The sequence below is a fragment of the Oreochromis aureus genome, linkage group 1 (genome assembly GCF_013358895.1).
Source record: "Oreochromis aureus strain Israel breed Guangdong linkage group 1, ZZ_aureus, whole genome shotgun sequence".
Lineage (NCBI taxonomy): Eukaryota > Metazoa > Chordata > Actinopteri > Cichliformes > Cichlidae > Oreochromis > Oreochromis aureus.
In genome coordinates, this window is record NC_052942.1 from 6,576,723 (window position 1) to 6,587,832 (window position 11,110).

The following is an 11,110-nucleotide window of genomic DNA, read 5'->3' on the forward strand; positions in this document are numbered from 1 at the left end:
GACACCAGAAATGAAAGATGCTGTCAGGTTAAAGCAGTCCTGTTGAGCTTTGTTGGCTTTTGGGATTCTGGACGCACCTGTTAGGTACCAACCGAAACAAAACCTTAGTGATTTCTGAAAGGCTTTTGTTTGGTTCAAAGTAATTCTGGCAGACATGTCTGCTGTAGAGAAGGTAGTCTGGAAACGAGGGGGCAGCTGAGATCACTGGGATGGTTAAAAAATGCTTTAAATGTTGGGGGTTATCCTGGTTGACAAGTCTCTTGGAAATCAGTGACATTTCCCTTGGATTGTCTGAATTGTGGTGGTCCACCCTTTTAAAAAAGGGGAACGGATGGTGTGTTCTAACTTCAGGGATGTCACAGTCCTCAGATTCCCTGAGGAGATCTATTTAAGGATACTAGAGAAGAACGTCTCCCCATTAGTCAAATCTTGGATTCAGAAGAAAAATGTAGCTTTTGTCCCAGTCGTGGAACACTTAAGGCTATTCAAGGATACATGGAAGGTTGTCCAGCCAGTCTTCATATGTTTTGTGCACTTCAAGAATGTTTTCAAATGCATCCCTTGAGATGTACACTATAGGGTGCTTTGGGAATATGGGGTTCTGGGCTCAATGTTTTTGGCTATTTGGTCCCAGTGCAACCATTGTGGGACCTTGGTTTTGTACTGCTGGCAAAGAGTAAGGCTTGTTCGCTGAAGGTACTGGACTGCACCATCACTGGTCTTTGTCACCAGTTTTAGTCATAATTTATGGATAGAATTTCTAGGCTCAGCTAAGGGGTTGAGGATGCTGGATTCAGTGGTCTCTGTATCTAATCCCAGCTTTTTCTAGTTGGTGTGATTCTGTTGGCTTCATGAAGCATTTAGGTTACTCTGGGGTTTTTGCAGCCAATAGTAGAGCTATTAGGATGTGGATTGGAACTTCTGAGTCTAAGGCCATGGTTCTCAGTTGGAAAAGGTTGCAGTGCCACCTCCAGGTTGGGAATGAATTTCTGCCCCAAGTGAATAAATTCAAGTATCTTCATTGCTCTCTAGAAAGAGCCTAGAGAGAATAAAGACAGCCTACACAGAGCTCATCTCATCAGTTGCAGGTAGCAGAAGTGCTTTAGAAACCCACTTTATACTCAGTAGCAAATAGCATTAAAACAAGAAGCTATAAGGATGTTGCTGAACAAGTGTTAAATAATAATTTTCAGTACCTGCTGTAGATTGAAACAGAGGTGATACAAAATGAAAATGTCGGTTTTAGATTTATCAGGAGATCAAAAACTAATTTTAAACAAATGCTAATTGTGTTTGATGTCAGTTGTGTGTTAATTTTAAACACCTTTGAAATGTGGATAATAAAGAAAGGAAGCTCGATGTAGTGCATTCATTCAAAAACATTAAATAGTTGAAAAAATGACAAATGTTAGCTGACAGAGAGGTAATATCTTTTCATGGATTCTGAGTGCTCTTCGAAGGAAACAAGAACATTACTATCAGTTTTAGTATTAAACACCAGAGAGAAGATAACTGCACAAATCTGGATTCAGAGATAAAAAAAATTAACAGGATAGACTTTGATATTTCATGTTGTTTTTCTAAACTGAACTGAAGTTGGACTGGCAACTTTACAACTTTATAACAGGAAAGCTGAAGCTTACGTTTTCATCATGATCAGGTGCGTATAGTGATCATCATCAATTTTCTTTACCCCACCGAAACAAATAAAGCTAGTCTAAAGCAGACATATATTTTGTCAGCACAATGAAAGAGAACTCCCAGAAATGACATGTATGGAGATGTGGAGATGGGGATGTATGGAGGAGAGAGTGGGCAGTGAGTAGCTATATTTGCAGCTCTGACTAATAGCTTGCAAGAGATATCCCTCCGCATTTTCTCTATTACTTAATGTTCAGCTCTGAAATCACTCTAACCTAAGCAACTTTCCTAGTTTTAGATTACAAAATGTATCTTAAAAAGCATTTCTGGCATTTCTTATCCAGGTAACAAGAGCAATAGATTTGTGGAATTCCTGTCTAATATAGGAATTGTAACGGATTCACTCAATTCAGACTTCCTCTGTTTTTCTTTCCTGCATCTATTATATAGACTACATAGTGAAAAAGAGAACATTTCAAAAACATACCATAACTCTTTCTTTGCATCTGTAACTAATCTATCTTTTTTTTTTTTTTTTTTTATCAGATTTGATCTCTCTGACAAGAACAAGTTCTTTGACAGCAAGACTCGGAGCTCCATAGTAAGTATTTGTTTTAGTAGATGGATATACTGATTCAATTACATGTCAAAATAAAGAAACCATTGTTTGGCATATGATTATAAGGTTTCCTATTTTAATTCTGTACAACAAGAGAGTGGCTGGCATTTAACCAAAACACTTCATGAATCGGAGTTCCCTGCTTTGTTTTCCTCTGTGCCTAATTTTTGTCTCTGTTAAATGTTCAGCTCCTCATCCTCAAAGATAGAAACTGCATTATTGCTACAGTTTTCTTTTTTGTTGTTTAATGGTCAGGTCTATGAGGTGCTGAAGAGGACAAAATGCATGAAACCCAAATATCCCTTGGGTAAGACATCTGCCTTTCTGATACTAGGAATGAATCAATGTGCAATTAATCTTAGTCTCTCTTTGATTAGTTCCACAGGTCGAGAGTGGTCTTGACACATATAGAATTCACCATCATGTCCATTTTAACCATATCAGTACAATAGCTAAAATATTAGATGTACGTCAATATTCCCATAGAGGATTTTTGACTGTGTGAGAAACAGAATTGTACTGAAAAAAACTCCTTTATTCTAACACGAAAAAAACAGCCTAACACAGTAAAACAATTTTTTTTTTTTTTTTTTTTTTTTTTTTTTGTCCCGTTTGGTTCTTTTGCCATCAAAATTATTGTCTAAAGGCGAAGAAAGATGCCCAATGGAATTACTTTATCAAATGGACCATCCCAGCCTTGCCGTAATGGTCTATTTGATTCACCTTTTATTGTTTTTTTTGTTTTGTTTTTTTTATTTTCACTTGCTAGATACGGGACAGACTTGAATGAGGAAAACAAAAGGGAGAAAGAAAGAGGGGAGGAAAAAACAGCGGAGAAGAGGTACGGGGATAAAGGGCAAAAAAACAAAAAACAACAAAATAAGCAGACAAAAAAATACATATATCAATCACCTGGATCACCTGTTGAGAAAGAAAAAAGAAAACAAGCAGAAGAAAACAAGAGCAATAGAATAAACTACATCACGATGATATATGGGAATATAACAGTAAATACTAAATATTAAACATTATTGTGCAGCACGTAAGATCGACAGCGCACAGTGTGCTTTGAGGTAGGAGCCAAAAAAGGTGTAGTTTGTGTGTGTGTGTGAGCACCCGTGTGTACACCTGTGAGCATGAGCGCGCTTGTATTTAAAAGGTTCCTTCATGTAATGATCTGGTAGAGGGTGTGGGGAGCCACAACCCCGTCCTCCAGGGCATGAAGCAGGTATGGAGGAGATCAAAACTCCAGACATCCAGAGGCCCCCAGAACACAAGAGACCAAGGAAGACCAACAGAGGGGCAGCCGCGCCACTATCCCAGAAAGCGCTGAGGAGCGTCCCAGGTGAGGGGTCACTCAGCAGCCGCGGAGCAGAAGCCAGGGGGGGGTTGCAGTGACGTGCCCGTGAGCTCCGCTGGCAGCCAGCTGTGCCTGAGTGACCGAGCCCCAGGCCGAGAGGCCGAGGGCACCCCACCTCCGAAGTGGGCCGAGCGAGCCCACTTAAATTAAGAATATAAAATGTAGGTGATAGTCACATAACCAGTGTTGGGAAGGTTACTTTTAAAATGTATTCCACTACAGATTACAGAATACATGCCCCAAAATGTATTTTGTAACGTATTCCGTTACGCTACTCAATGAGAGTAATGTATTCTGAATACTTTACTTAATATATTATCATGCTTTTTACAGCTACATAAATGCACTGTTACTGTGTGATTTAGGGGTGGCTGTGGCTCAGGTGGTAGAGCAGATCAGCTACTGATTGGAAGGTTGGTGGTTCGATCCTTGGGCAAGATACTAACCCCGAGTTGCCCGAGTATGAATGTGTATGAATGTAGTTCACGTTGCACTTGAGTTTAGAAGTGCTTGTATGAGTGGGTGTGAATGGGTGAATGAGGCATGTTGTATAGAGCGCTTTGAGTACTCCGGGAGAGTAGAAAAGCGCTATATAAGAATCAGTCCATTTACCATTTATTACTATTACTGAAGGTTACTCACCATACCAATACCAACTAGATTTTTAAATCTTAATATAAAATGAGTAACAGTAGGGTGGACATTAGGTAAGGCTGCACTTTTTGCAGCGATCTTGTATAGAAAACTATTCCGCGTGTATACAAAACAGATCCAGGGCTCCGAACCGTAGTAAAGGCACCTCTGGCTAATACGTTGGGTTCCGTGTCGGGCTCGTAACCAAAAACTACCTTTACTTTGTTGTCTGGGTCAACTTTGCTAGCGAGACACAGAAAGAGGTGTTGAAAGGCTGCTCCAACGGAACTTATTGTTTTGGAGGAAAACACGAACACAGTGTACAGTCGAGTCTTAATGGCTTACTTACAACTCTGCTACACTGCGCATGAGGCTACATTATTTAGGGCTATGTCTGTAACACTCTGCCTATTGCCTTCATATTAAATCATTTTTTGAACAATAATTTTCAAAATTATTTCGTCACGTCATTATGCGGCTGCAAGTAGAGATGACATGGGCCGCGAGATTGGCACACAGGCATTAGAACCTCTTAATGCATGTTTAGTTTGGGTTTCCACCAGCGTGGAATTACCAAAAATAGTGAGCCTAACATATGAAACAGGAAAAGACCCCCATGTAATACCTTTATTTCAACAAAGTAACTGTATTTTGAATACCACCTTTTTAAACGGTAACTGTAACAGAATACAGTTACTCATATTTTGTATTTTAAATACGTAACACCGGTACATGTATTCCATTACTCCCCAACACTGCACATAACTCACAGGAAAGTCAGATTTGCACAACAAATGATAATAAAACTGTGACCACCGGCACTGTTATTATCGGCAAAAGTGGCAGTGATCTGCTAAGAAAGTACAAGTATTGCACAACTGTACAAAATACAGAAACTCTGTAGGACAGCAGCTTTGCACTGGCTTTTATTTATGAGCGATTTACTAAATGTGTTGATGATAAGAGCTGATTGTTACATTATACTCGATGCAAATCAAGGGCTTCAGATAATGAACTAATGGTTGATCATGCACTCTTTTCTGCATTTAAGTATACAACAAGGTGACAGAGCGTGAGTAACTGATGTTACGTGTGTGTGTGTGTGTGTGTGTGTGTGTGTGTGTGTTTCTGAATTATAATTCTGTTAAATATGTCTTCATACAGGGCTCACCAGTCTGCTAGCCAATGGTGTGTACACATCTGCTTATCCCCTCCATGATGTGAGTATCACACTTTTGGGCTATCTCTCCCATGTTTGACTGAGAAGGCTGATGTTTATACACCAAGATAATGATTACAGTTCAGTGGGTTTCTGAAAATCTACAAATACTAAGCTGCTTGTACAGTAGCTTGTGTTTTTTTTTGTTTGTTTCTTTTTTTATTAAAAAAAAGAAACTTGTGACTTGGTGAATGTACAAGTTGTGTAAAGCGCTGTGTGTGTTTTTAGTTCATGATGTATTGACTTTTAATTCCATGGTGTCTTTCTACTGTTTTATTTTATATCTGCTGTGATTTTGTTGTTTAATTGCTTGTAAAATGTAAATAAAATGTATTATTGTTGTTATTTTTACAAATATTCCTTTTCTAAATTTTAACCTAAAGCCAACTAGGGAAGCTTTTATACAGCGGAAATGTGTATAATACTGAATATGAAACCTGTGTGTTACAGGGAGACATTGTAGGGGTGAATGCAGAACCTAATGACAGGAAGGTAAGTAGAGAATTCAAATACTTATTTGTAACAGTATTACACCAAAACATAGTCTATTAAAAAAAAATCTCACTTATTTTCAACCTAAATTGACTGATGACAAAATTGTGCTCTTACACCCTATTTTTAACTGACAATGGAGTTTGGAAGCTCAAGTAGAGTAGAAAAGCACTACATAATAACTAGTCTATTTAGCATTACAGATACTGAATTAACTATCATGTATCTTCTAGGTAAGGAAATCACAAAAGGTTGATCCTGTTCATCTGGACGTAGCGTTTTCAGTGGGAGAAACGTTTTGTTACTCATCCAGGTGACTTCTTCAGTCTCAGCTGACTGCAGGTTTCCTCTTCCTCTGATGATTGTACATAAATGACACTTGGTCAATGGCCATGAGTACCATTCACAGTTGGGGAATGGCTCCAATCACAGCATTGTAAGATGGTGAAAGACGTACCATTAGACCCCTGATAGGTTTGTAGCTTGAACCTATTCGCTGGAACGTTGAAGACAATGTAATTACATAGCAAGCAAGACACAAGTAGGCAAGTTCTTTATGTTTCACGTGCACGGGAGAGAACTGGACAGGCGCCGTTCCTTCGCTTGACCCCAGTTGCTCTCGTCCACTCTCCCGTAACACTGCTCTTTTATTGTGGTTACATGAATATGCATAGGTTCATTAACATATGACCTCTTACATAGGTATACATGTGAACAAAGAATACCGTGTGTGTGTGTGTGTGTGTGTGTGTGTGTGTGTGTGTGTGTGAGAGAGAGAGTGATGTGACTCCCCAAAGCTGGTGCCAGGAGTCTAGCGGTACATCTGAACAAAAGGCTCTTACACTCAAACAGATATACGTGTGTTTGCTATACCATATATCAGCAGGAGAAGATACGACCTCTCCTAGGAGGTGTGTGATCTATGCCGGAACACTCTGAAGAGGAGTGAACGCACTCTCCTCTTCATGCTACCCAGAGTTGTTATAGACCTCCTAGGATGAGACATTCTTTCAATCTACAAATGATTATATACTTCTTAAGCATATATGAGTAAATATTTCTAAGCATAAATGACAATCAACAATACAAAAACCTAACATTTCCCCCCTTTTGACAATTATGCTAGAAAAGTACCCAGTTATGAATACCTCATGTCTGACAGTGTCAATGCAAACATTTTTATACTCAGCATATGTCAATGTACACAGTTTGACAAATATATTAGCAGTTATCCAAGTTCTCATTGATCTCATTCAATGGTAAACTGCATCCTACAAGTGAACCAATGAATTGTTAATGGTCAAAATAAGAAATTAACATTTTCAAAACACTCCAGCTTGGTTGTGCTCCTCCGCAAGACATGCAAATCGCACATCTCTCTGCTGAGCGGTTTAAGTTCTGCAGGGCGTCATAAATGTCTCTTCCAGTTGTTCCCATCACTGTCCATAGGACCAGAGTCCAAATGTATGTAGAATAGACAGTCAAACATACCAGTTGAGTTTGTTGTTTGTCAACATGGGTCTCAGCTATCGTGAAAGCTGCAGACCTCTTCAGCACTCTAGTTTTACGGCCTCTGCCAACCCCCATCACCTCACTTCAGGCCTCTGTACTGTGGGGGATATTTATGACTCCTCCATTGTCCATCCTCTACAGGAAAAACCCTCTGTGAAAAGGGTACTGGATCCAGTTATCTTACTGCTGTTATGGTCCCAGCAGTTTTCAGTGTGCCATCGTATGCACAGTACAGTGACACAGCATTAGGTGATGTTCATAGGAAACTGCTGTCATCACCACCATAGCTTCTGGTTCCTGTGCTTTTCACAGAATCATGATGCCATCCTTGGACTCCCCCTGCGTTGTCGATGGAGCTTGGCACGCTCCCCTCATCCTTCAGGTGCCCGTCTGTCGTCCACAATCTCCTCTGTTGGCCTCTGGAAAGCCCCCTTGGCACAGCTCTCATTCCAACGCAGCTTCATGGTCCTTGCTGTGGCTCAGGAATCTGATCCCATGGTGGGCCCCAAAAAGCTTGACCTTTGACCTCAACCACTGCCTGGACTGTCAGCTATGCCTGGAATGGGTTGCTTCTCACTGGGCCTCAGAAGATTTCTCAGGAGATTCCTTTCAGCAATACTCTGACTGCTGCACCTGTATTTCCTTGCTAGGAGGAAAAACTTCTATTTGGAAAGCATGTCAACCATCATCAAACCACATTCTTTAGTTCAGTGAGCTTCATTTATGGACCATCAAAGCCTCATCTGAACATGGATGCACCACTTTGCATAGGTTTAATACCCGTAAATGAACTGTTAATCACACAAAGTACTGCAAAAATCATAGAAAACATTGTTTAATGTTAATTCTGGACCCCTCCTCTTGACGCATGGACACTCCCATGAGTCAACTCATCAAAACCAGATTCCTGTCTGAAAGAAAATTGTATAATAAGAGTAATAAAGCATTCAGCATCAACAGGACAAGTATCATGTGCAGGTTTTCTCAAATCAGTAGACTACAATTATTGGCATAATTTGCCTCAGACATGGATCATCCCATGTGCTCAGTTAGCATTAATGTAATCGGTGACTTCCCTTAAGCAAAGTCACTCCATGTATTTAACACTAGGAGCTCAGTAGTGGCCAGCTAATGAGCCCCATATTAAACTATTCCATAAACACTGCATCTCTTATTTGCTTTCCCATGTTACTTGTCTGTCTCTGCTGAATCCTCTACATGCACTCTTAGAAAAACAAACATTAGCAACACACATGGACAATCCTGGAGGTCAGGCACAAATTGACAGGTTCCAGAGGTGCTGTAAAAAGACCATAAAGTTAGCCATCTATAGCTGTGGAAAGAAGTGACACTAGTTTCAACACAGGAAATGTCTCGCATGTTATTCACATCGTCAAAGTAACCTTTAACATTTTCCCAACAACACAGTGTAACAGCATCACCAACCCACAACCTGTAAACACAGGTTTCTTCATACATGAACCCAAAAATCATGTAGTAGAAAACATCAACCAGCTGTCCTGATATAAATCACATGATCAACTCATATAAAGAACTGTAATGCTGTAGAAATGTTAGCGCTGCGCATGTGTATACACACTTTCTCACAGTTACCTCTGTGAGCAACACAAGGTAGTGAATAACACCCCTGATAGATGCACAGACACAGAAAGTGGCATTTAAAAGGTTAAATCGTCACGCAACCTCGGATGTTGCTATCATCTTCCTGCTCCTTGTAAAAAGAAACACACATAGATTCATCTGCACCTTTGTCAGGCAGGGGTTAAATTCGCACAGTGATGTCTGTCAGCTTCTGTCAGCTTTTACCAGTCAGTCAGTTTTTTTTCTTTTTCTCTCTTCCACTCATTCATTCATGCATTCATTCTTTCTTTGCTGATAGTGGAACCTATCGTTGCATTTAGTTTCCACTCTTAGCAAAATGACGTCATTCCAAAAGAAAAGAATTTAGACTGGATTTTCTCGTTGAATCCTTTTGGACAGGAACTTATTTTCTAATTGTCCCAGATAAGTGACTTTCTCCTGAGCCCATTTTAATGTGGAGAAACTCAATTGCAACAATTTTCTCGACGACGCGTTGTATAGCGCTTCTGTTCTAATCGTGCAGATCTGCTCAAACAGAGATCATCAAACAAAACTTTCAGTGCACTGTGAAAGTATCAAAATAAAAAGGCCTCGTTCAGTCATGACACATGCTCCTCATCTCAGGAGGGTAAATCATACCATTAGCATGGTTTATCATACCATCATACTAATTGGCAGGCTCAACTTCACAACAAAAGAAAAATCATCAGCTAGATAAACTCCAACCCAACCATCAGCCGCACAACACACAACATAAGCCTCATGTCTTATTAGCTATGAATTTAATCCCTATGTCTGTGCTCTTCACTCATTTAGGCCACAGACCCATGTTATTCAGTTTTCCTTTTTCCCGTCATCATAAAACGTGTGACATGTTGTCATGCATTTCACAAAAGAAGTTTGTTCTCATGTATTCAGAGTTGTGTATCTGGGTGCAGGATTCACTCGCACATCACAACAGGAAACTCAGTGTTTTAGAGTCTCCATTCTAACAAACTCCAACACATCCCATTCACTTGTGGTAGAATTCAATCACCTTTCATTAATCTAAGAACCATCAACTAATTTGCATATCAGCTATTAACCCACTAAGTTGACAGGACAACAGAAATGCATGTTCAAAATATTATCACAAAAATAGAATTTCCCTCATACAGTAAATTACTTGTGCTGCATCAGTCAGGCAGAAAGCATCTCCCAATTTACTATATTAACAACTAAATTTATTGCCTGATCACTGGTTGGTCAACAGAATCCTGTTTTTTTTTTTTGTTTTTTGTTTTTTTTCACAAAAACTAAAATGTTGTCCTGTAACCTAGAGAGTTAACTGTCAGCATTGGGTAAATTCAGCATTTGATAACAAGCGTCTGCTAAATTGACACACTTTTAACACTGATGAAAGATAACAAGCTGATCTTCATTGCATGTGTGTTTGTGTTATTAGGTAGGTTTAATCAATGTCTGTGGAGTTGCATGTTCTTAAGGCCATGTTCTTAAAGCTGCCTTTCCTACACACTTCTCTGCTATTAATTGATCATTTTTAACTAATGTGCTATGAGTCCACTGGTCTTTGCATCACACGAGGTGACTTGGACAAGATGATAAACAGACTCAAATGCTCAAAATGGTGTCTAATCTTCATGGACTCTCTTTTGTTTGTGTTAGTAGGGTTAATGCATGTTCTGCTTGTGTGTGTGATTTTGCATATGTTTCTTTTTGCAGTGTTTCAGACTCTTCTCAATTCTCCACTTAAACAGTCAGTTTTCTTTTCCCCAGGTTGGCTAACCCAAATTTAGATTTCCCACATTAAACAACAGCACTCTCTGTGTTCTTACCTCCTCTCACTCTGTTGTCCCACTTCAACAGTCCAATAGCCGGCAGTTCTTCTTCAGCTTTGTCCTGTTTCACTGTCTCTTCTTGCCATTTTCTCCAAAGGTGGCAAATGTCAAACTCCAACAGTCTCCTCAGTTCTCCTCAAACGTTCTTTTCACATACACAGTGAATTTGCAGCTTGTTGGAAACACAGTGCCAT

General features: G+C 39.7%; 1 protein-coding gene across 5 annotated transcripts in view; it reads left to right on the top strand.

Annotated features, from left to right (window-relative positions):
• ano1a (anoctamin 1, calcium activated chloride channel a) overlaps positions 1–11,110 on the top strand; it is a 52,039-nt gene that overhangs the window by 19,183 nt on the left and 21,746 nt on the right. For all 5 annotated transcript variants that reach the window (XM_031744101.2, XM_039600519.1, XM_039600455.1 and 2 more), the window contains 4 exons: positions 2,188–2,242; positions 2,516–2,567; positions 5,418–5,473; positions 5,923–5,964. In XM_031744101.2, coding sequence (XP_031599961.1) covers positions 2,188–2,242; positions 2,516–2,567; positions 5,418–5,473; positions 5,923–5,964 — 205 coding nt within the window. The remainder of the gene's footprint in view (positions 1–2,187; positions 2,243–2,515; positions 2,568–5,417; positions 5,474–5,922; positions 5,965–11,110) is intronic.